The sequence below is a fragment of the Labrus bergylta genome, chromosome 21 (assembly GCF_963930695.1).
Source record: "Labrus bergylta chromosome 21, fLabBer1.1, whole genome shotgun sequence".
Lineage (NCBI taxonomy): Eukaryota > Metazoa > Chordata > Actinopteri > Labriformes > Labridae > Labrus > Labrus bergylta.
In genome coordinates this window covers 12,371,739-12,396,789 of record NC_089215.1, presented here as the reverse complement: position 1 = coordinate 12,396,789, position 25,051 = coordinate 12,371,739, and the positions used below count along the sequence as shown (strand labels likewise).

At 38.9% G+C, this 25,051-nt stretch overlaps 3 protein-coding genes across 4 annotated transcripts; 2 read left to right on the top strand and 1 right to left on the bottom strand.

The window, feature by feature from the left end:
- The first annotated feature begins 1,889 nt into the window (after nucleotides 1–1,889).
- aldoab (aldolase a, fructose-bisphosphate, b) lies at nucleotides 1,890–6,295 on the top strand. Its single transcript, XM_020638262.3, has 7 exons — nucleotides 1,890–2,047; nucleotides 3,541–3,657; nucleotides 4,281–4,547; nucleotides 4,664–4,824; nucleotides 5,126–5,384; nucleotides 5,512–5,711; nucleotides 5,880–6,295. Exons 2-7 carry the CDS (start codon nucleotides 3,546–3,548, stop codon nucleotides 5,970–5,972), a joined length of 1,092 nt encoding a protein of 363 aa, XP_020493918.1. The 5' UTR covers nucleotides 1,890–2,047; nucleotides 3,541–3,545; the 3' UTR covers nucleotides 5,973–6,295.
- A 1,194-nt stretch (nucleotides 6,296–7,489) lies between these two features.
- Nucleotides 7,490–13,745, bottom strand: zgc:123217 (uncharacterized protein LOC641414 homolog). The gene is made up of 6 exons (XM_029278247.2): nucleotides 13,614–13,745; nucleotides 11,514–11,528; nucleotides 11,196–11,370; nucleotides 9,890–10,158; nucleotides 8,337–8,485; nucleotides 7,490–8,101 (listed from the first exon to the last, which is right to left on the bottom strand). The coding sequence occupies exons 1-6, from the start codon at nucleotides 13,666–13,668 to the stop codon at nucleotides 7,775–7,777; spliced, it is 990 nt and encodes a 329-aa protein (XP_029134080.2). The 5' UTR covers nucleotides 13,669–13,745; the 3' UTR covers nucleotides 7,490–7,774.
- A 1,648-nt stretch (nucleotides 13,746–15,393) lies between these two features.
- Nucleotides 15,394–24,769, top strand: si:ch211-180a12.2 (uncharacterized). 2 transcript variants are annotated; one of them, XM_065949318.1, is made up of 13 exons: nucleotides 15,394–15,594; nucleotides 17,979–18,299; nucleotides 18,397–18,690; nucleotides 18,853–19,158; nucleotides 19,422–19,532; nucleotides 20,128–20,289; nucleotides 21,280–21,594; nucleotides 21,677–21,727; nucleotides 21,821–22,075; nucleotides 22,173–22,520; nucleotides 22,660–22,932; nucleotides 23,582–23,857; nucleotides 24,102–24,769. In XM_065949318.1, exons 1-13 carry the CDS (start codon nucleotides 15,543–15,545, stop codon nucleotides 24,131–24,133), a joined length of 2,796 nt encoding a protein of 931 aa, XP_065805390.1. In that variant the 5' UTR covers nucleotides 15,394–15,542; the 3' UTR covers nucleotides 24,134–24,769. The 2 variants fall into 2 exon arrangements, with proteins under 2 accessions (XP_065805390.1, XP_065805391.1); XM_065949319.1 differs by having other exon boundaries at nucleotides 15,396–15,594; nucleotides 21,364–21,594.
- Nucleotides 24,770–25,051: the final 282 nt, after the last annotated feature.

The window sequence follows — 25,051 nt, the reverse complement described above, 5'->3', positions numbered from 1 at the left end:
TTAGAGAAATCAGCTTTAACTATCAACAATGATGAAGTTTTACCGACTTAGCAACATCCCAGGCTTGACACATCCTCCATAAACAACTCAATTCTGATAAGGACGCAGTATTTTCCTGTTAACGTCTGTTTTAATTGTATGATGTATTTTTTACACATAAATTATTGTTTATCTCTTCCTGCTTTTGAATTTTAATGGACACTTAAACACGCTTGTATTTCCTGACAAGACTGCAGATACTTGCATGTATAATTTTTAAGGGTTTTAATCTTAATCTTCGTTTTATGTAAAAAAAAAAAATTAAAAAAAATGTAATTGAGTCTATATGCTGATGTAATTTATATTTTATGATTTTACCTCGCAGCAAAACAAACTTCCCCTAGGGAAGTTAAAGATGAAAGTAAGATAAAATCAGGGAAATGCCAGTCTGAACCTTCCTGCTCTTCATGAAAAAAATGTTCCTTTTTTTGTCTTGAAAATACAAAAAAAGTAACTTCTGTTACTGGTAGCTTTTTATGGTCTTTTATTTTTCTCTCCACAACATTTGTGGAGAGAGGCAGTTATATTTCACAAAATATGCAAAGCTGAATCGATCATTTGGCCTAACGTCACCTCAGATACATGAACACACGGGCTACTACCACTGCACTGTTCAAACTCTCCTCACTTACTGTCTTGTCTCATCCCAAATGAGCCGTAGCATTTTACAGGTTCAATGTTATAAGACTTACATACTTTGACAGTGTATACTAATTTGTACACAGTATCTGGTGACTTGGTGTGCTTTGCTTGCTGCAGAATGATTTTTAAAATAGAAAAGTTATTTTAGATTTATTTTGTTGAAAGTTTAACCATCAGCTTCATCTAAGGACATAAATGATGATGTCACAGGCGTTTCAAAGTCTAAAGAAACAATTCAGCTGCTGGGGTTTTTGATTTTATATAATTTATATTAAGTATTAGGGTTTATAAAAAACATTTAATATCAAAAGTGAAAAGTGTCACTGCTCTTTGGCTGTTTAACCAAATATAAACGCAGTATTTAGAAATCATTTAATCAAGATTGTAAACCCTGTCTGTTTAAAAGACGATAAGCTAAGTGAAGCTGTTTCATATTTTTTGTTTCCTTGCAACGACTGCATGCTGATAAACTTCAGCCTACAGCCGCAGTTCAGGAAGTGAATTTCTTTTTTTTGCTCACCAGTGATGAAGTAAACAATAGTCAGCTTAACCAAAAGCTCAGACCAGAAAGAAAAAACAATAAAGAAAAGTGTTGCAACTTCACTGTTTGCATGTGCAGCCTGCAACCTTTGCCAATCTCACCAGTTGACCCTTTCCTGCCAAGCAAAGACGATCGAAAAAGGTCACCAAAAAGGTCAGGGATCAGCGCTGTGTTGCTGTGTCTAGATTGGATTTCTAAGGGCAGGTTAGAAATGTTGTCACATGCTCTAAAAGCCTCTGTGTGAGTGAGCGTGTGTGTGTTGTGCATGTGTGCTTTTAGTACATACTGTGGATACCCCAGAAGTTATCTTCCAACACATACCCTTTAAATGACCTCTGGGTGCTGTGATGCTCTTCTCATTTTAATTTTACAATTGTATTAATTAAAACGTTAAAAAAAAACAGGTTCAGAGATGTGCTTTGAAGATGTATATGTTTGTTAAAAAAGGAGGAAGGTTTGTGTCTTTCTAGTTCTTTTTTTTTCCAGGTGGTATTTTGTACCTCTCTTGTACTAAACTCACATTCCTACTTGTCTTACCCACTCTTACTGTCCCTTACTATGTCACTGTCTGTGCCATTCACTGAGCACTCTTTGCCCTTTCATTGGATGCTCACCACCATGCTGCTGCAGCCCCTAGTCTCTCTGAATGTCACGAGCGGTCTCTGGTTGCGTCCTGTTCTTTTTATAGCCGACCAGCTGAAATGTGAGGGGTCACAATGGGAGGATAAATACAAGGGCCAGCAGGCTGCAGGGGTTGTCGCAGACGAAGGCCGGATCTTCTCCCTCTACCTCTCTCTTCTCTCAGCTCTCCTCCTAAACTCAAAGGTAAAAGACTATACAAATGTGACTATGAGATAATTGTATGACTTGGTAATACTTTTTGTAACCTGTTTCACATTTTTGTGCTTATAATGCATGAGAGGAATGCCTTATTATTTGAGAACCGTGAGAACTACACCACAGCCAACAGTGTAAACTTGGTGTGGTTATTTTTGTTTCTGTCAGCTAGAGCTGCATGACTGTTACAACCACAGCATCACACACTCCTACATACTAACCTCTGATAAACTAAAACAGAGAATGTCAAAGTTTCACAATTACACATATATATATATATATATATATATAGAAAATGCTTCAATTGCACTTTTTCCACTATCCATCTTTATTATGTATGCTCACATATACACTGCTAAAAACAAATATCTAACCAGGTGTATAATTTCAAGTAAATATCTCATTACAAGCCATTATAAGCCACTTTCACCTATCAAGTCCTTATTTCAAGATATAACAAGCAAGAAATACGACCTGAATCGCATATAATAAGTAAAATAGCTCCAAATGCAGCAAGCAAAATTTAAGTTCCTTGAAATATAATGTTAAAGTAAATGTTGCTATTCCTGAACATTTTGGCTCAGCTGACTTCATTACATCACCAGTTGTTGCTACACCCTCCTTCTTCTGGTTCAAAGTTTCCATTGCATTGTTTCTGAGCAGGCCTTAATGACTCAGTGGCTTAAGTAAGCTTTTCTCAAACATGTCTAAATGTGTCCTTGCTGTCTGGATTTTAAACTTCCTGCAGAGTGCATACCTTCTGAACAGCAGGCTGTAGAGCTACATACTTCTCTTTTATGAAAACCTTTTTTTCCCCCTGAGCCATAGCTCTTAAACTGCAATGTGTTGGTATGCTGTTTATATTTAGTCCAGCCTATTGATAGTGGAGGCACAGGTGGGGGGGGGGGGGGGAGTGGGAGGGCTGGGTAATAGAGGTTTAGGACTGAAGAGCAGTGAGGAGGACGGGAAAGGTCAGGGATAAGAGGCTAGAAAATGGAATAGGTCAGCCACATGCTTGACTTTTCAATGGTGGGCAGATACGTGCACGGTGGGGCTGTGGAGGGTGGAGGGTTCTCTGACATTGGATCCATGTTCTACTACATATTGTGCCTGGGGAATATTGAGAAACCCCCACACAAAGTTCCTTAAGGTGCTGGTGCAGCTATAGCTGCAACAACTGCAGCCAGACAGTCCCTAACACCTGCTGAAGTTTAGAGACACTCACAGAAAACAAAAACAAATGTGAAACTGGGTAATCAGGTTCTTTTTTCAGCACTTCCTTGACACAGCAACCAAATTATCTTTTCTCCTTTCATGTGGAACTTTCTCACGCTTTTCATTATGAGAACAAGAACCGCAAATTTTAAACTTTGCAGCTAGGTTTCTGTTGAACCATTGCCCTGGCACCATTTGTCTTCACTGTTAGGCAACCAAATATGAGCTTATTATCTCTTTTTTTGTCTTCCTCCTTCTCCCTACAGTCAGGATGCCTCACGCATACCCCTTCCTCACTCCTGAGCAGAAGAAGGAGCTCAGCGATATTGCTCAGAGGATCGTCGCTACTGGCAAGGGAATCCTCGCTGCAGACGAGTCCACTGGTAAATAATTTCTATAAAATCTATTTTGTTTTTATTTATTTAAAAAAACAAAACATCAATCAGTCATGAAGGCTGACCAACTGTGAATAAAATCAGTTGAAAGTGCTGGCAAGTGTATAAAAATGATTCTGTTAGGAATACCTATTAACACATTTTCAAACAAGGGACATCTTAAAGCTACTGTGACAAGTTTTTAGCTGGTTTTGAAACAGACTGAAACTAATATGAATACCTATTTATGGTCTACAAAAGCAAGGGACAACATCAGCAACCAGATTGATTATCGTGATTTTTATGTATGAACTGCTGGGGGTAGGTGTCAGTTAAAAGGATTTACAGCATGCTTCAGAAGTAATTTCCTCCCTGTTTAATGGTAAAGATGCTCAATGAGGGATATTTTTGACTGTTAAAAGAAAGCAGGATTATTTGTTAAAAAAATGACTTGCACATGTACAGGACAATTTAGCACAGCAATATGAGCCATGGCTTTTGTCCAGAAAGGGTCACCAAAATTAACCCAGAGTTCCTCAAAGGAGCTTTAAATGTACCATCCTCAAAAGTAAATTGGTAATTTTATGCATAGGATCGACTCTTCATGTATCTTATCTCTTTGCAACCTCTAGGCAGCGTTGCCAAGCGCTTCCAGAGCATCAACGCTGAGAACACTGAGGAGAACAGGAGGCTGTACCGCCAGCTTCTCTTCACCGCTGACGACCGCATCAACCCATGCATCGGTGGCGTCATCCTCTTCCATGAGACCATGTACCAGAAGACCGATGATGGCAAGTCCTTCCCCCAGTACCTCAAAGAAAGAGGCATGGTGGTGGGCATCAAGGTCGACAAAGGTGTCGTTCCCCTGGCCGGAACCAATGGCGAGACAACCACCCAGGGTAAGCAAAAAATAAAACACTACTAGAAAGAAACCCACAGTTCTTCACAAAGAGAGCCAACACCTGTTAATACCTTTCTTTGACTTCTTTCCACGTGTCTCCGTCCTTTTTCATAGGTCTTGATGGTCTGTACGAGCGCTGCGCCCAGTACAAGAAGGATGGTGCTGACTTTGCCAAGTGGCGCTGTGTGCTGAAGATCACCCCGACCACTCCCTCAAAGCTGGCCATCCTTGAGAATGCCAACGTCCTGGCCCGTTATGCCAGCATCTGCCAGATGGTAAAAATAGAACAGACAAGAATGAGAAATCATTGTGACAGGTTTTCTTCCTTAATTCTGCAACCACCACACCAGAACAATGTTAGAAACTTTTCAGTACAACAATAGGTATTGTTTTTTTTGTGGAACTGATATGATGAACTTTGAAAACCTCCATAGACAACTCTGCACAGTTCAGAAATATGTGTTATTTCTAACTGGAATGTAGGCGTAATAAGTTCTTTTAGAAATGACTCAGCCAATACATCGTGGCATAAAAGTCATGCTCAACATTAATTTTTACTTGTTTTGTATTCTGCAGCATGGCATCGTCCCCATTGTTGAGCCTGAGATCCTCCCTGATGGTGACCACGACCTGAAGCGCTGCCAGTACGTCACAGAGAAGGTCCTTGCTGCTGTCTACAAGGCCCTGTCAGACCACCACGTCTACCTGGAGGGCACTCTGCTCAAGCCCAACATGGTTACTGCCGGACACTCCTGCTCACACAAGTACAGCAACCAGGAGATTGCCATGGCAACTGTCACCGCCCTGCGACGCACTGTGCCCCCTGCAGTCCCTGGTGAGTTTGACAGGCTGCATAAAAGCCTAAGTTTTACCGTAATCATTTACTATAGATTAAATAGTTTGCATAAAATTCACTCACATGTTTACAGAAGAATAATGCTGAACTCTCATGCTCTGCACAGGCATTACCTTCCTGTCTGGTGGCCAGAGTGAGGAGGAGGCCTCCATCAATCTGAACGCCATGAACCAGTGCCCTCTGATCAGGCCCTGGGCCCTGACCTTCTCATATGGCCGTGCCCTGCAGGCCTCTGCCCTCAAAGCCTGGGCTGGCAAGAAGGAGAATGGAAAGGCATGCCAGGATGAGTTTATCAAGAGAGCGCTGGTATGTCTGAATATAAATTAAATGTCAAAACGTACAAGAAAAGGTACATCCTTAGATAGTATTGTGTTCCACAGATGCTGCGAAATAGTTTTGTTCAGGGAATTTAATGGATTGTTAGCCTCAAACTCTGTGCTGCATAATAATATTGTTGTTTTCTTTCCTCTACAGGCCAACAATCTGGCCTGCCAGGGAAAATATGTTTCATCTGGAGCCAGCACCGCCGGTGGAGACTCATTGTTCGTGGCTAACCACGCTTATTAATTATGGACACTCAATTTCCTTTCCATTTTATTCCCACCATCACATCACCATGGAAAGATTGTGTTGTCATAGGCACCACAATACAGCACTTTTACAGCATCTTGGTAGAAATTGAAGGAAAAGATGGAAGAAAACTTTCCTTTGGGGTTGTTTCTGCAGCTAGAAGATCCTAAAAATGTCTGCCTCCATTCCCTTACTTTTTTTTCAGGTGAAGATTCCTACACTGTTTTTACACAACTTGTACTTTCCTCCTTGGTCTGATTCCATCGAAACAGTACATGATTTATACTGGTACCAGGAATAAAGTACTTACCCTTCTTGTTTATTTGCTTCTTTTTGCTGCTGAGTGCAACATTACCTTAAGGTTATAAACAGCATGAACATGCTGGAGTGACATAAGACTTAAACATCTCTGACTGAGGTTACTTTAATAGCACAAAACCCCTCGATCAAAAAAAAGGAAGAAACCTTTTTAGACTTAATGTGAAAACATAAATAAGGACCGTGACCCAGGATGAATCACAATAACTAAGCTTTTTCATCCACCAACCACTAACTTTTCACTTACCTTGGAATGGTTGGAAAAGAGATGGACCCAAGTGCACGATTAAATTTAAAGGATTTATTTAAACAAAATGGCCAATGGCAAACAAAACTTACTTTCTTCAAAAACTAAACTAAAAATCCACAAGGAGAAAATCAAGAGCCATAAGGAAAACACTGGTAGACGACGACCGACGTAGACTGACAACTAACACCATCTGACTTACAACATTTGACAACACAAGGGAAGGAACACTGAGACTAAATAGACAGGGATAATCAAACACAGGTGAGACTAACAAGACACAGGTGAGGACACACAGAGGCAGGAGTAAAGACAACACTGGGGACTACTATAATCTAAATCATGAAACATAGAGAATTCAAGACTGTAACAAAACACACTAGAACACCGAGAGACACAAGGAGAAGAAATTACAAAAGAACCCAGGAAACACTAAAGACTAAACATACACAAGGACACATTAACACAAGGGAAACAAGCAACACTAGGAAAGAATGAAACACTGAAAATATACAAAATACAAAACCAAATCATGACAGCCGACTAACCTTTTTATTTGAAACCACTATCATGACTTGAGAAAGGTGTGCCACTCATGCACTACCGAGTTATCATTACAAGGGACAATGCCAACTAATGTGCTAACACTGCTAATTTGACATGATAATGCCTATGCTAAAGGCCACTCCTACTCTTTATAACAAACAACTCACCATTTGCAGCATTTCAATGCGGCTGTTTTCACAAAGATACCTGCAAAAGTTATACACATCCCATTGTGTTCAAACTACAGTAAATGTTTATTGGTAACAATGAACATCTAGAAATATCTTATATCAGGTCCTTAATTTATTGTTATCAGTGATTCTAACCCTTTATTGTTTGAGGGTTAATAAGGTCAAGAGTTTTGTTGTGTCAACCCACTGTGACTAATAAAGCAATACAAATCTTGTATTATATATCTGTTTATTATTATTGGTTACATTGTTTAGTGCTTTGTAGTCCAAATGATAAAATTGATTGGTATGTCATACAAGATGTCTGTATTAAATCAAGTTTGTTAGTAATACAATTTAACAAATAGGATAAGAAATAATTGCAAGTCATGAATTAAGAGCAATTATAGTTCTCTGCCTGCAATACAGTGCATTGACACCTAGATCATGTACAATCATTCAAATATTGCCCAACAGAATATCAATTCATGAAGACGTCCATCACAATGCTATAGAGATCAAATGTAAAGCTGGAAGAATGTTGCCATGAGAACCAATATAATCTCACTTTCACTTGTTGTTGCCCTGGCTGGTGCTGTCGTTGCATTTACAGAGTCTGAACTGCGACAGTCAAAGCTGCTGTCTGGGTCAGTGCCATTGGAGGTGAAGGTCACAAAGCTAACATTTGCCCCAGCCACTTGATCCATGATCCATGTCTGGAATTCAGAAACTCGGGAATAAACTTCAGGGAAATTAGCCAGAGCACAAGGCACTCCAAAACTAGCTATGCCCGCCTGGATCCACACTGAACCTTGTTTGCATTGCAAAGGTCCACCAGAGTCTCCCTAAAACAGAGGGGACAAAACAGAGTTAATGACGCTTCTGGTAAAAATGCATGGATTAAAACTTAATTAGCCTGGGTTACACATTCTCATGGGCAATAACATCTTAACAGGAAAAAGATTGAAGTTAGAAATGAATTAATAAGATTAAAGAAATTATTCTAATTTATGTGCGAATAATTCTCTTTTTGGGAAATTTCCGGAAGTCTCTCCTGATTTAATAAGATGTTGTTCTAACCTGACATGCTCCTTTGTTCTCCTGCCCAGCACAAATCATTTTGTCAGTGATGTTTACGAGTGGTTCTGGCTTGTAGTTGCAGGTGCATTGCTTATTTCCAACGACAGGAATCTGGACCTCCTGTAGTTTATCAAAGGCTTGGAGGGGCTCTGTGGGAGGAAATATGAAATCACGAGTTATATATTTTGTTATACTTTTACACAGTTTAAGTGGATTTTATTTAATGGTCTCGGACTAAAATAGAAACAAAATAATAAAAAAATGACATTGTGTCTTTGGGCCAGTAAATGTTTTTTTCCTGCTATGCATAAAGCATTCTGTTTTGTTTATCTTCTCAGTGTCTCAGTCTGGTACGGAAACTGCTCTGTAACAGACCGTAAGGCGCTACAGCGGGTGGTAAAAACCGCTCAGCGCATCACAAGGTGTCCACTTCCTGCCATTGAGGATGTCCAAAGAACACGCTGTCTGCGAGCTCATGGCATCCTTAAAGACTCCTCCCACCCTGCCCACAGACTGTTTACCCTCCTGCCCTCCGGCAGGCGCTTCAGAAGCCTCCGGACCAGAACCAGCAGACTGAGGAACAGCTTTTTCCCCAGAGCTGTTTCTCTACTGAACTCTACCCCCCCGAACTCTGAACTCTGTCTCTCTCTCTCTCTCCCTCTCTCTCTCCGCCCCCTGCTGACCCCCCCCTTTCCCCTGCATATCACCTCACACCCATAATCCCCCCACCACTCTTCCTGGTCACACACACACATCTCTCATCCATCTGTATTATTGTATTATAGTATGTTCATATTATGTCCATATTCTTTATATTATCTGTAAACTAGTATAGCATGCTCACTGCATCTTAATCTGTATATTATTAGTATAGCATGCTCACTGCACCTTAATCTGTATATTATAATCCTAAAAACACACTTATTTTGTAGCATTACTTATTTATAGCATTTATTTATATTTATTGCATCCCATTAATCCAGCCATCCAGATTTACCTAATAATTCACTTTTTTTTGTCTACATCTGTAAATTTTGTAATTACTGTACATAGCACAGACTCTTGCACTTTCTGCTTATTTGCACTTCTGGTGAGATGCCAAACCTCATTTCGTTACTCTATACTTGTATATGTGTAATGACAATAAAGTTGAATCTCATCTCATCTCATCTCATCTCAAATAATTTCTTCAATACTTTGTTTCTGTGACAGTGCACTCCTGAATTACCAAAACATCATGGAGTATGTAGATGGCAGAGACGGACCTTTGTACTGCTGCCTGGGAACATCCATGCAATAAGGAAATGCCTGTGTGAGTGTGCTAATGTGATTAGAAGGTATCTGGTTTTCTGGTGAATATAAACATTTTAGTATTTCTATTGGCAATCCATTCAATATATGTTAACATATTTGGGTCTGGACCAAATTGGTTGCCCTACTGATAGACATTGCCACAAGAATCACCTTAGTTTTGGCTCAAAGTTCAGTGACAGTCCTCACAAGTCTGAATGCTAACTCTGTCTGAGCTTGATGTACTCCATCCAGATACTCACCATCCTTTCCCGTTCTGCCCCAGCCAGTGGCCCAGCAGAGGGTGGAATTGTGGAATTGGCTGGAGTTACTTGCCAGGCAGATAGGTCTGATGTAGTCGGTGAAATTGACAGGGCTGGTAAGCTTCATGAGGGCGATGTCGTTGTTAAATAAAGTGTCGTTATAGTTAGGATTAACAATGACCTGGGACACAGAGCGGTTCACCTCATTAACATTAGGGCCACCCTGAGTTTCTCTTCCGAAGTAGAGAGTCCACACGTTAGGTAAGGTACTGGAATAAGAAAGAAATAAAGATTAATTTCCAGTAAATCAGTCATTGAATGTACTTGAAAGTCTGTTGCATGAGGAGCCCCCCTGTCTTTATTCTATGGCTGCTAAATAGTTTCCAGAAGGTTTAATAGATCTGATGTTTGACCTTTTTCTCCAATCATTCTAAGGCAAACTTCTGTCTTCCACCTTTGTTTGATGTGTGTTTTATTTTCTGCATAGCTGAGCTACTACACTGATGTTAGATATTCCATATGTGGAACATGCAGGGGAATATCTCACTGATCTTAATCTGGTAGAAAATTTAGAATAAAAGGGCCATTCTCACTGAGTCTTACTTTCAGTGTGAATTTTACAGAAAATAGGACCAAGTTAACAGCAAAGTAATCTATAGGCTACCTTTGAGAAGCTGTTTCATCCCTACAATACCTCTGATTTATCTTTTGCTCATGAAATCAAATTTCACAAGGACTTCTACAAAGACAAACTCCTGTGTTCAGTCTTGATTGGATGTGTGTTTAATTTGCTGAATGGCTGTGCTAACACAATGAAAGTAAACGCAGTTGACAGTCAAAGTAAGCAAAAGGCTGACCTGAATGTCAGGGATGGTAATTGTAGAGAATTAATCCAGGAGGCAAAGACCACCATGCAATTAAAAAAAAATAAAAGCTCCTCCTAAAACTTTAACATGTGTTTGTTTATGTAAAACAAGCCAAGTTTTTTTTAAAATGCTGTTGTATGAAAGAAAAGTCAGACATTATAAAATGTTAAAAAATAATAATTTATTAAACGCCTTACAAGGGACCCAAGGTGGCTTTACATCATAAAACACAAACAAGACAACACAATAATACTGGACCGAACTAGACAGTATCTTCTAACTGTCTGTTATCTAGTTAAAAAGTATTTTTCTATTCAATATTTTTTCTTATCTGTTTTTCCGGAAGCATAGTTACTGTATTATTAATACTTAAACCTGTGAAGACTTTGAATGTTTTGGGACTGCGAATTGTAAGCATAGAAAATAAGAAAACATCTTACGATAAGATGCAGTGAGCCGCTGTGACGACCCACTGGTCGGTGATGAGGGTCCCTCCACAGATGTGTGCTCGATTTGCACTCGATTGAAAGTGCACACTGACCTGCCAGGGCCATGACCCAGCTGTGGTAGTGTCACCACCCACTATCTTTGTCCTCAAAGGTGCCACTCCACAGTCTGACAGAGCAAATAGTGTTTCAGGGGAAATAGTGCATTCATTTGCTGCTGTATGTGTTCTGCTTGTTACGGCAGTGTATGTACTGACCATATTACATCATTAAGAGCATTTACTAACTGGGAATAATTGTGACCATACTTACCCTGTGCCTTTGACCCTGCAGAAAAGAGGAATATGCAAGTTACTTACATCTGTTTACCTCAATGTTTGTGTCTTTAATTGCTTAACACATTAACTTTTACATGGATATTTGTCAGTAGTGTAGATAACGAACACAGACACAGGGTGGTGGTAGAGTTCAAGCAACGCCTTAAAACTCCATCTGTTGCATGAGCCTGAAGGAACTGTGCATTAACATATCCGTGAAAAATTGATTTAATGTTTCAACATTAACATGGTCAGTAAAATGTCTAGGCATGCTTCCCAGACTTTTTGAACTTCAACAGCAAATATATCTTGGTTTGGTAATCAACAGTTTACCATACCAATGAAACAAGTCAGAGCCAAATTGGCTCTCTGGCATGCAATTAAAGTGGGGCATAAAACATTATTTTAAATAACAAGGTGGGCTTAGTATTTAGGATTTGTAACATTTATGCATTACTTAGAATTATACGCAACAGCAGCTGATTATATCAACAATTTTGTTCAGAAAGTCCGTAAAACTTTCTACAGGGGTCATCTAGTGAAGTACAGTTTATGGAGGTTTGTTGAGTGTTTAATTGTTGTACTTAAATTGAATTGCCTTAAAGGCTTAATATGCAACTTTTCACACTTAAATGTAATGGAAATCAAGTATATCCTCTGAAAATAACTCTGTGATGTTTTCCGAGTTTTCCGAGTCCTATCTTCAGTTTGTTTACATCGTCAGGACGGCCGACCGGCTCATCCCCTCGCGTATAAAAGTTGTTTAATTGAGGAATTAGAGAAAAGAAGAATAACTCACTGCTTAACTGTGTTTCTAGATCACGGTCATTTCAGGTAAATTTACATGCAGTGTGAAGATACGAGCATAATAAAGATCACTAGCATTAGCATGCTAACACAACAATGCAGCGTGAGTTGTTTTGGTTTCATGCTCAAGGGCGACATCTGCTGGATCAAAAAATTGCATAGTAAGCCTTAAAGTCAATCTTGTTTTTTTTAACTCAAGTTTAAGACAATAAATATTTTTTGTTTTACTTTGACAGGCAACATTTAAACATTGTTATGTCCTTGGAGCAGGTGTGTTGACAGGTGAAGCTGTAGAAAATAGCCTACCACACCCTTTTTTCTAAGGAAGGAACTGAAAAAACCCCACAAATAACAGAAAATGGGTCAATGTTAATTGTAATGTTTCTATGTTCTAAAAACGTGTTAGAACCATAGACTGTAAACAGGATGAAACTAACAAAATAAGGAGTGTGCTTGCCACCTGGTTTAATGTGTTGTTTACAGAATTTGTAATACAATTTTTTTATTTTTTATGCTTCTGCAAATTAGTTTTAAAGTGAAGTAGCAAGAGTATGCATATTTTCATGCGATTTGTAATAATCATATATGTAATCTCTCATTCTGGATGATTTATTGATCATTATCATTATTACATGAAATGAGCAATTTATGCCAAAAATGCCCAGTCCATTTGCAAATACTCATATGTGAGACATACATGAACACAATCTTTATTTTTTAAGTACAACACATGTTATATGTTTGTTGGAAATCAATATACCAAACATATATGTAAATATGTATTTTTTAAAAATAGTTACTAATAGTTAATAACAATTCCATTTAATTCATTTTCATTTTATTTTAAACATGTTTTAAAAATAAAATAAAAGTATACATTACAAACAAAGCAAACAACAATCAAACATACTTTCTGTAGTGGCTCGATTTTTTTCCTTAACCAGTCCACGTTCGAAAAGGGAGGAGGATGAAGTTAAATAACTTATCCTGTCCTTCCCCTTTCATCTTTTTAGCTTAATAAATTAATCAAAGGCTAAGCTTTACAAAAATAAAGTCAATACGGAAGTCAGAATACGGATAACTAAGTAACAAAAGCAACAAATATAATGTATTACACATAAATTGGTAGACGGTACAGACCTTACAACTGATATTGATTCGGTTCTTCTCAATGACTGTTCAATTATATATTTGTTAAATATGTTATTCTTGAAAATGTGTTTAAACTGTCCTATAATAGAATGCTAATAGATAGAGTTTCAAGTGTAAACTCTGTGTAAAAGCTCACCTTGTCCAGTCAGTACTATACACAAGATGAGTATCCATTCAGTCGAGGCTGCCATACTGTGCTGTTACTGACTGTCTGATTTTTAATATAGCTTCTTGCTTTGTCCTCAGCCACACTTGTGCGTTGTTTATAGTACCCACTCCCTACTCAAACCTGTTTCTCGAGATACCTCAGGCTTCATCTGGGAAATTGCCTCAAAGTAATTCCTTTATCTTAACACATTCAAAATGTTCCTACAGTGGTAACCAAAGTACAGGTCATATATTATGTTATGTTGTGAATTCACCATTTATCACTTTATAACAAAACAAAATGAACTAAAGAGTGCATTCCTTTTTCATGTGTCAAGTGATAACAAGCCAATAGTTTAAATGGCCTTTCCTTCCTTTCTTAACTGTCATACAGGATGAGATTGTGCTGGTTTTATTTTGGCGACATCAATATGTTTTTTACTTCTACTTCTTTACTTCTATACAGTTTTCCCCAAAGACTTGTTGCGAGCTTGATTTGATTCCTTCTCAGCAACCGAAGGCCTGTCACCATTTTTGTAATACATTATATAATAATTATATATTAACATGGATGTCTTTATAAATTACATGAATGGGTTATAATTATAACACATCAATGTGTTTGGACACAACTTCTTTAAAGGGATACTTTAAACCTGGTAGTATTTTTGAATGGTCGTGCATCCTGCCCTCATTTTCCCCTGAGATGGGAAATCTTTGTATTTCTAAGTCTGAAAAGGAGCTTCCAGTGACGCAAAATGACGATTTTGCGGGGCCACCGCAGCACCAAACCGGCCTGTCGGCAGCAACTGTCTCACAGCTATATTGCTATATTGCTGGCCGCCGCCGGCCGCTGCCAGCTCAGCAGCCAAAACATAAGGCCTGCCTTCTCTGCCTTGCCCCAGATCGCCTTTTGTGTTTTCTTCACCTCACCTGTGCATTTTTGGACACCACTGGGATCACGGACACTGCCATTTGGGACCTCGCACTACCCCTCCCCCCTTGCACCTTGCACCTTTTCGAGTCACGTTTGGAATAAACTTTTTGTACCTATATCTTGCCTGTCTGAGTCGTGCTTTTGGGTCCAGATTTTGTACTAGTCGTAACAGTTTGAGCACCAAAGTACCAAACACAAACAAAGAAATGGAACACATTAATCACTTCTTCTAATCACTTTCCAGCCCAACTTTTGTCTCTCCCTAAAGAAACTAGAGAAGAGCAGATTACGAGAGAAAAGAAAGCTGTCAGAGCCAACACTTCAACTCTGTGACACAGATACCCTGTGTGAACTGCAAATAAAAAACGACCACATTCAATGTGGCCAAGAGCAGAGTTAAACAAACTAAAACATATTCTGAAAGGGGGTGAAAAAGACTGCACCTTTTGCTGCAAACATCAATCACTTGTTCTGGCTAAAAATTAACTCCAATCAAAGGGGTGATTACAGCAGGAGCTGTGTGGAGAGACAAAAAGTCTGTGCAGAAAGTTTTTATTCTCCAAATTCAACACCACACTAACTTTTTACCCTGATATAAAAGAGTTGTAGTCTTGCCTGAGTGTTTGCCCACATAAGCTCAGCAGGATTACCCTCTCCATTTGTTCATAGGAACACTGCACCAATGTAAAGTAGCCCCAAAAACTTGGCCAGAGGCCTGTCTGAATTTTAAGTGACCTGTTTGCCCACTTGTGTGTCTCTGCACATCTCTCCCTTCCCTTTTCGCTCTGTCAGTGCTCTTGGGCTTGCTCGTTTAAGAGGACGCCATATATCAAGGGCTTCCTTTCACTCCTTGGAGGCCCAGGGACAATATTTCTTATTTCCCATGTGGCTGGATGAACACGCCCCCTGTCACCTCAAAGCTCTATATAAGACAGCAAAAGGGCCCGATGATAAGATCCTGGACTCAAGACAAGCTTGGCCATGCGGTGTAAAGTCCTCATCTACGTCGTCTTCCTGACTCTCATAAAGCATGGTGAGTATTGTGTCATTACATTCAATGGGCTGTCACAAAGCTGCATTGTTGATTCTTCACCTAATGATAACATTTGAGCTATCTCAGGTGGGCTCTGAATATTCAGGCCAGGTACAAGACATTTTACAGTCCTGATGTGAATCATTTGTTTGTGTAGCTGTGATATGTTTTATTTAACTGAGTGGAAGTTTAAGTAAGTGTTAGAGTACTAATGCATTGTGGTCCAATTCTTAAAGTAAGTTTAAAAGTACTGATGCATTGTGGTCAAATTCTGACATATTAGTGTCAGCATGTACCTGACCTACTTTTTTTTTGTAATATGGCATACCAAGAGTGATGCCACTATTAGTTTAAGTATAAGGCATTTTTGTGTTTTAGATTTAAGTAATTTTATACCAGTTAGGTTCAGACATGTCCTCTGCTATAATACTGATATGGCTGCTTATAGGACTGCTTCATGCATTGGTGGAGTTATCAGGATTTGTCTATATAATAATATAAAGTGCTGTGTGTGTTTGTAAAGTTTTAAAATACAAATAATGGCAAAAAAAACTGCACATTCCAATGTGGCTATTTCCCAAAATGTCTCTCATTTGAATTTCTAACAAAAAGGTACAATTTTACATCTATATTATTTAATATGACAAACGATATTGCACTATGTCATATAGTGATAAACAATTTTGCTCCCTGTCCAGCCTAGGCCGTAAAGAATAAACTCATTCAGTTGAAATAACAGTTTAAATGTTTTACTGTCAATAAGAGAAACCACTGCACACTTTCCTGTATGCATTACAAAAATAAAATAATGTAAAGACCGTAATTGCGATAGTTTCAAGATTTAAAATTTGATCATCCTTTGATACAGTAGAAAATCTCAGACCCAAACAAATTACCTGAATGTTTTAAAGAACTGAAATAGATCTGAATGTTGATCAAAGTTTAAGAAAGTGTTGTTTCGTTGGTGCATCAGTATGATGTTTTCTGCTCTCATGCTGAGACCATTTCTTTCTTTTGTTGTAAAAATACATACTTACCCAAAGTAAAGAATTCACTTCACTAAAGTTGATAATTAGTCTCAAGGAGTGCAACATAAACACTTCACACAAGAGAAATTCTTAAGTGCTCAGCTTTATACCTGCCGACAAGTATTTATTGTACTAGTTACTAATTAAGCTGAATGCGTGGCCAGACAAGACTTAAAGGCTTTATATTTACACTGATTCAAGGAAGTGTACCTTGATTATTGATTTACAATTGGGGGTAAAAAGAAAGAATGTGAAGTGGATATTTTCACAAAACTGCTCTTTCTTTAGACACGTTCTAAGTTACATAAAGAAACTTCACAATTGTTTACCAAGCCTGAGATAAGATGTTATATTGGTTTTTTTTGTAGTTGTATTGCAGATTGTATTTTGGCTGTAGGGACAATTAGCTTAAATTCTAGTTTGGTACTATATTTTAAGCCTTGTTTTAAATCTGTTATAAAACCACCTACATGTATTTGTTGTCTGTTTTCACATAAGCACAACTACAGAGTCAAAGCTGTCTGACTCATAAATGTCAGTTTTACAGCCTAATCTTGTTTTGCTAACATAGCTAACATTAGCAGATATTAGTTAGTCTAAATGTCACACCGGAATAGGTTAGACCATGGAAGCAAAGCTACTGCTGTACAAAGTGGGCTTTATTGCTTAAAGGGATCTCATTTTGACATGTAGGAGGAAGATCATATCTTTTTTTGATGATTTATTGCCTCATAAGAGTAACACCCATGTTAGTTGGTCTAGTCATTCCCATGTTCCAGGGGTCCTGTATCTAGAGTCCTGTTAACTTAAATTGTTAAGGGCTATGTTGATAGTAAAAATTAGTGCAGTTTGAAGATTAAAATATGTTCACTCCAAAGTCAAGAAATGGCCTGATAACATGAGGAAGTAGGTTTGTCTGGGTTCAGTAGGCTCCAATAAGTAGGTGGGTGACTTCAACATACTAAAGTAGGGACGTGTACATTGAATAACCTAGGGGAAAAAACATTGTTGAGAGAGGTCACCCTAATGTTTAGTGTGTGTTTAATGTGTATAATATAGCTGGGGAAGATAACCGGGTAGCATGGGAAACATGTTAGCATAAATTACTAGTGTTACATGTTTGCTTGAGTAGAGTAAGAAACTTGTTTGATTACATTAAAGTATTAAACTGAGATTTATATTATACTCCCCTCTGTTTTGTGTATTTTTATAACTTCAGTAGGATATCAGACTCACCATTCATATCAAGGGCCAATCTATGAATATCTACAGACCTTACTGAGAAGAGAGAAAGAAGCCTCATTAATGTAAAGGCTCTGTTTCTCTCTACATCTAAAATGTGTCTTTCTCCTTCAGTGTCTCCATCTGGAATACAAGCCAGCCCAAATTCAAATGCCACCCTCCCCTGCAATGTGACGATACCCCCTTATGTGGACAAAATAGACAAGTCTCTCATCAAAGCTGGCTGGACAAAAAACGGCTCTGACATTGCCTCATTCACTCAAGCTGTGACGCAAATAAAGGAAGGCTTTCGCTGGGACACCGGTGATTTCATCAATGGGGACTTTTCACTGACCATCCTCCGAGCCAGTCTCGAACTGCAGGGGCTGTATGAATGCACCATTAGCTACAACTCCACAATGCTGCATTTCAGTAACACTACATTTAGTATCCTAGGTATGTCATTGTTGAGATTCAAGGATTTACTTAGTGCACATTTAAGCTTTTGTATTCTTTGATTTTACCAAATGTTCTTCTTCTATCCCTTTTTTAGCCTCCCCCATTCTGTCTGTCCCGCAGCAGTGGGTGGTGTTGGAAACAGAAAGCCAGCTTAAGTGCAGCGCAGACAGTTTCTACCCTCCTCCTGTGTCTTTCTCTTGGATCAGAGACGGGCAAGTGATTCAACCTTCATATATTGTTGAAGGTGAACTGACTCCAGATGGGTACTACATGGCTATTGGCAACTTGACCTTCTTTCCTTCTCGTGAGGACCAGAATGTGACCTTTGGGTGCCATGTATCACATGGTGGACGGCATCAAGAACTGGATTTCCAACTCAATATCACCTGTGAGTGAGAGACACATTCCATCATTATAAATTAATTGAATGAGTCATCACATTTTTTTTTACTGGGTAGGACTAGAAAATCAAGTTCCATCAATTATTTCTGCGCAGCTTTCACAAAGGTTTTTTGTTCTACTGATGATTATGTTTTCAATCACTCCTCAGATCTCCCTTCTGTCAAGCTTTCTGCCGTGTCATCCAAATCGGACAACATTCCTCTCACTCTTTACTGTGACGTGGAGAGTTTCTACCCAGAGGAAGTGTCTGTGTCATGGCTTCAAAATGGTACAGTCCTCCCCGAGCCCCCTACCACTGACCAAAACCCTGATGGGACCCTTAGAACCAGGCGCTATTATACTTTAAGTGCAGAGCAGAGAGAGCAAGGTGGGAAGGTGGAGTGTGCAGTAAACCAACCCGGGGTATTGCACCCAGTGAGTGGCTCATCGTTTCTAGAGTTACTGGATCCCAGAGGTATGGTTTTAGATATTTTAAGAGACTTTTTTTGCACAGGACAATACACAAGACCACACCCATTTGTCGCATTCAGTCTTTTATATTATATTCATTTGAATATTTTTCACATTTGACGCATACACCTCTTAAATCAGATGCTAAGGAAAACTTTTAAGAAATACAAACATAAAAAACTTTGGAAGAAATATCTCATTTGTTTGCAACTTTTTTTTCTTCTTTATTTTGGTTCTTTATAAGAGTTTGAGTCTGTTTCCTTTCAGATGAGGCACCAGTGTTGACCAAATCTGCCAAAGCATCAGTGGCTATGATGTCTATTTCTATTGTGCTGGTGTTCCTGCTCTGTTTTGGGTTTTCTTGGAGGAGAAGGGATGGTGAGTCAGAAGGGCCCTTGAAATTACAGCAGTGGTACATGCAACTAGCCACACAAAATGACATCTTCCCTTTAAGAATGTGTTATCTTATTTTTAGCTTTAAAAGGTAAAACATTGAAACTATTGTCACTCAATAAATTATCTTGCAACCCCCCTCAGGTAAATAATTGGATACAAGGTCCTGCTTCATGTATCGAAGCACAGGTATATTCTCGGAGAGCCATATTTGAAACAAATAATAAATTGACTTCATAAAGGACCAGTTTCAGTCAAAAGTCTTCTTTCTTGCTTTGAATCATCCCCTTTAAAGCCAAAACCAAAGAATGACACTGCAACAACTCTGCTTCTGTCATCCGGGTAAACCATTTCAACTAACAAGCATGTTAGTTATAGTAAAGTAAACAGAAACACAAGGGAACACAAAGGAACACTTGATCCAGCAGGTTTAGAGAAACCGGCTTTCGATTCAAGTACACATTTCTCTGCTGATCTCAAAACAATGCAGATTTCTTACCCTGTAATTACTTCACAATACCTGACACCCCCACCCCCACACACAGATTCCTTTATCTGCATTCTTTCATCCCCAACTTAGAGAAACAGAAATCTCTGACTGTGTCTGGGATCATCCTCCCTCCACACGTGACTGTCGGTCAAAAGGGCAGGGTGACAGTGAGCATAGAGGGCAGGAGGGTGGACCGAGTCCAGGCTGCATGGTTTCTAAATGACACGCCTATCTCTGACACCTCCCTCACAGGTAAGACTGTGAATACACATCCACATATACAACATTAACTGACATTAACATTTGTCTCCCAGCACATGATTAGCCTTTTGGGAATTTTGGAGTGGATCACAAAGTTTAGTTTTGTGTAAAGGCCTAATTTGGGGAGGAAAAAAAGGAAATAATGCAAAAGCTGTATCATATTTTCATTGAGTGGTTTAGCCTTCAAAAACTGTATTTGTTTAGCTTATTTTACTCAGTTTAAAATCGATTTCTTAAAATTTTGGACAAATAAACAAGAAAATACACAATAAGAAAACTGTGAGATGTTACAATACTGAAATGTAAGTTTACAACAGACACACTGATAATCATTTAGTATTGTATTTGTTTGAACAGTAGCTACAAAATAAAAACCAAAATGTCATGCCAGACTAAGGTTGTGTTCAAAATCCCTGTATCAAAATGACAGGTTTAAAGTGAATTCATTGGTTTAAAAACAACTAAAACATCTTTGAAACCTTCCCTTTGTGTGTGTGTACTTCTACACTCTTAATGACGTAATATCTCCTATCAACACTGCATATTTCTTGGTAAGGCATACCGACTTACTAGTATGTTAAGTTACAGTTGCCAAGTACGGTGGAGGAGCACATTTTACACGTGTTTCTTGAAGATATAATCATAGACAAGACGAGGCTTGAATTTTCCCTCTCTTTACATTCCATACAGGCTACAGCTTTATCAATCAACCAATTCATAACAAGTGTTATCTTGAGACGCTTTACAAAAGAGCAGGTAAAACGTCTTAGCTAGAAAATAAAAAGGCCAGATTCTGAAAAACTACTTTATAACCTTTAAGGGAAAACAGGAGTTATGTTTGGGTAACTGGCATTATAACACACATTATGAATCATGGCTTCTATAATAAGTTATAGCCTATTTGAATTGCAAGTGCTCATAAAACCATATTTTCTCTCTTACCCTTAATTCTGCTAACAATTTACGATCTTATCTGGATAGAAACCTCTAAATCAAATTTTAACTGCCTCTATAACCCCCTAACCACCATCCATCTGCCCTACGGTCTAACTCTCACCTCCCCAGTGTCAGAGAAAGGTCGTCTGCTGCCCTCCAGAGACGAGATGGGTTACTACAAGCTGCACACTCAAGGGCCGCTGCACTCATCCGGAAGTGGCATCCAACAGCTGATCGTCTCACTCACCTTCATCCCCCAGATTTCAATCCACAAGGGGGCGGTGTTTAAGTGTCAAGTGGCCTACATGGGCAAGGATAAGATTGTGTCGGAGAGGGTGTCAGAGAAGTTTACGATTCTATGTACATAACATTTTATTCACTTTAACTATCTTTTTGAATTTTCTCAACTTATTTAATGAGTTTATTTAACTTTCTGTTTTAGCTGCTCCTGAAGTATCAGAAATCCAGCTGACTGAGACTCCAAATGACTCTGGTGAGGTTTCAACTTATTTCTCAATTCAAAACATGTAAAACCTTCCTGGTTGTGAGAGGCTACATCTGTGCATTCTCACATTCTGTCTTCCAGATGTCATCAGTATGACAGTCCGGGCATCACATTTCCATCCAGACGTCATTACCTTCCGCTGGTTCTGTGAGGGGAGCGAGCTGAGCCCTGTTGCCTCACAGGCCTCGTCCTCACCTAGACCCAATTCTGAAGGCTTCTTTTCTGCCTCCAGTCAGTGTAAACTACCTCGCAGTGAACTGGAAAGGGGGGGCACCAAAGTGTGGGTAAGCATCCACCACATTGCCCTGAAACAGCCGGTCACCCGCGAGACCAGAGGTAAAAAAAAAAAAAATCAGGACAAAATGAGGGATACATTTAAGAATATAAGCTGAAAAAAAAAAGAAAAATGTATGAGAATTTTTTTCCCGAATAGGCTTCATGAAGAGCCCATGTGTCTCTGAAATCATCCGTTCCATTTCTACACCGGATCAGCCTTTCATGCTTGGATGTGAAATCACAGATTTCTACCCTCCAACCATCTCTGTCACCTGGCTGAAGCTGGGGCAGGGAGAGCGGGACGACAGAGAGGATGAGGTGATAGCGGGAGGAGAGATGTGGGGACCCATGCAGACTCATCCCAGACTCTACAGGGCCACAGCTTCACTGAAGAGGAGGGCAACAAACGAGGGGAAGGAGGAGAGAGGTGGCGGGATTACTTGTAGAGTGGAACACTGTTCTCTTACTGAGCCTATTGAGAGACACTGGAGGAATGTTGACATTGGTAGGCATCATTACATCACGAGTTAAATAAGTTGTGAGTTTGAGAGAACAACTAGAAATGTAAGGAAGTGTGTCTGCTGAAGACTTACGTACTTTATGGTGTTTTTAACTCACTTACACTTTCTGATTCATTCCCATAGTCGCTCCCTCCATCCCTCCGTCGATCTTAGTGTGTTGGAACAGTGTAGGGGTCGGTGTGTTCTCCCTCCTGTTGAAAGGAGGTCACCCAAAGGTCAAATTAGTCTGGGCAGCGGGAGGAGCCACACTTTCCCCACTGGTGTCCAATGAGACAGAGGAGATAGGAGATGATGGACAGAGGGAGCTGAAGAGTTTGTGCGCCCTCGAGAGGTCCACGAGCCTGCCGAGTCCGACGAGCAAACCGCTGGAGAGACGGAAGAATGGACATGCAATAAGTACTCGTCCTTAACAAATGTTCATATAGTTTTATTTACAAATTGGCAGAAAATTCTGAGCTCATTTTCAAACGTAGTCCTCTTTCCATACAACTAAAAAGAAATTGAACATAATGGAAGAGTTGAGTTTACAGTGTTGATGTGGTGATTAAATGAGTGTGAGAGTTAACTGAGTGAGTGAGTATTCACTTGGTAGGATGTGCCTTACATGAAAAGCTGCTTCTGTTGCATGTCGGGGTGTAGGAAAAGATCAAAAGCTCTGCTATACTCTTTGGACCCGAATTCTTAATTTGCAAGAAATAAAATTTAGTCCATGGTTATTGGCAGATGCTCAAACTTGAGTACAACTGTAGGAGATCTCAGATAGAGCTTGCATTATATCAAATAATGTAGGCCTATTTTTTTTTTTTTTTTTTTAAATTCATCTGCCATTTTTTCAAAAATGACCAATGGAGTATATATGTATTTTGTCTTACATAAAACCACCCCTGATGGTTTTTAGAAAGAATGCAGGTTTCTGAGGCTCTTCCACGTTGGCCTCACTTTTCAAACCAAGGGGCTTCATCCACTTTTTTAAATTTCCCTATTTTACTGTAATAACATCTGTCAGTGCTGGTGCGCCTTCATTTGAATTGTTGTTCATTTACAGAAACAAAAAATGCAGTCACAGACCCTGATGCTGAAGGGATAGAGTACATCGATGAAAAAGTGGACGGAGAGAATAACAACATCGACAGGGATGAGGAGACAAAGTCGGAGCTGGACGAGGACAGTGACAAAGACACAGATGAAGACACGGGCGCGTTGCAAATAAACCGAGTCAACTTGAGTAATGGAACCCGAGGAAATGAGGGAGCACGTTTGAGAGTGTGCGTGGAGATCACACACCCTGCGCTCAAGCTTCCTGTTTATCGAACCTGGACAGGTAACCCACACAAACATCTCACTCCTTTTGTTTTGGAGCGTAAGTTTAAAAGCAGCAAATAAATACAGTGAGCTTAAACATAAACAAATCTCATTTATGAGGAAATGTCACTGTCACAAGACCTTTAACTGTTGCTGGTTAAGGGAACAGCTTTCAATGCGGCTACAGTTCAATTATTGCACACACACAAAAACAGGAAATGTTTTCATGTAGTTTTTAAACACAGTTGTGTTATCTCTTTCAGAGCCAATTGAGGAGAACTCATCTTCTGCATGAAAGCCATGAAGTGTGCAAGAGAGCCTGGATATTTTATGTACTCCATTTAATATATCTAATATAATGTATATTTCTGTATTAAATAATAGTTGTGCTTTTAGGATATCCAACTCTTTTTAATATGATCAACAGGTGTGGTTTTACTTTCAACATTTATTTTATCTTTATTTATTACTTTTTATTCTTAATCTTCCATCAATTCTTTGTTTCATTTGATCCATGATTTTTACAAATATCCATATTTTTATACAAGGACTTTACAATAATAATCTAGCAGATTTTTTATGACTGTATTTGAAAATAAAATCTAGATACATTTTTGGAGAGGTTTTTCTTTGGGGGTGGATTTTGTTTTGTTTCCCGTCTATGAAAATGAGTCAGTGTAGCATGTGTTGACGGTCTACCACAGAACTAAGTTCTCATTTTAAAATAAACTTTTTTTTGCACTTTGACCACACAAATGTCACATCAGTGTGCTGAGGAGTGGAGGTGCTGCGTGCTTGAACTGGGCAATTTAAATGTTCAGTTTAGAACTTCCTCCTCTCAGTTTATACAGTGAGTACATGTGCAATTGCAACTTATGTGATATACATGTAAAACAGGTTTTTTATTATTAAAGTGGTCTTTTTAATATTGTGTTGATTGTTGTAGTTACTTTGATAACTATTACACAGGCCTACATTTTACTTTTTCATCCAGTGTTACACATTGTTTCCAAATGTCATGACCAATGAAAATCATAGGCTACAGCAGGGATCGTGACTAGAAGTTCTATGTAATGTATGATATTATAAAAGAAAGGTGACACAGAAGACTTGAATAGTTTTCAATAGCTGTATTTATCTTTTCAGATATCTAAAATGAGAGATATCCAAAATGTAATTATGAATATCAGAAATAGGCCTACATTGTGACTTG

Bases quoted from the DNA above. Each gene is read 5' to 3' on its own strand.
- zgc:123217 (XM_029278247.2), bottom strand. From the start codon at position 13,668: ATGGCAGCCTCGACTGAATGGATACTCATCTTGTGTATAGTACTGACT. The intron at 8,486-9,889 runs GTGAGTATCTGG...TTCCTCCCACAG, and splicing joins GGGCAGAACGGGAAAGGATG to AGCCCCTCCAAGCCTTTGAT. The intron at 8,102-8,336 runs GTTAGAACAACA...CCTCTGTTTTAG, and splicing joins AGAACAAAGGAGCATGTCAG to GGAGACTCTGGTGGACCTTT.
- aldoab (XM_020638262.3), top strand. From the start codon at position 3,546: ATGCCTCACGCATACCCCTTCCTCACTCCTGAGCAGAAGAAGGAGCTC. The intron at 5,385-5,511 runs GTGAGTTTGACA...TGCTCTGCACAG, and splicing joins TGTGCCCCCTGCAGTCCCTG to GCATTACCTTCCTGTCTGGT. The intron at 5,712-5,879 runs GTATGTCTGAAT...TTTCCTCTACAG, and splicing joins AGTTTATCAAGAGAGCGCTG to GCCAACAATCTGGCCTGCCA.
- si:ch211-180a12.2 (XM_065949318.1), top strand. From the start codon at position 15,543: ATGCGGTGTAAAGTCCTCATCTACGTCGTCTTCCTGACTCTCATAAAG. The intron at 18,300-18,396 runs GTATGTCATTGT...TCCCTTTTTTAG, and splicing joins CACTACATTTAGTATCCTAG to CCTCCCCCATTCTGTCTGTC. The intron at 22,521-22,659 runs GTAGGCATCATT...TCATTCCCATAG, and splicing joins CTGGAGGAATGTTGACATTG to TCGCTCCCTCCATCCCTCCG.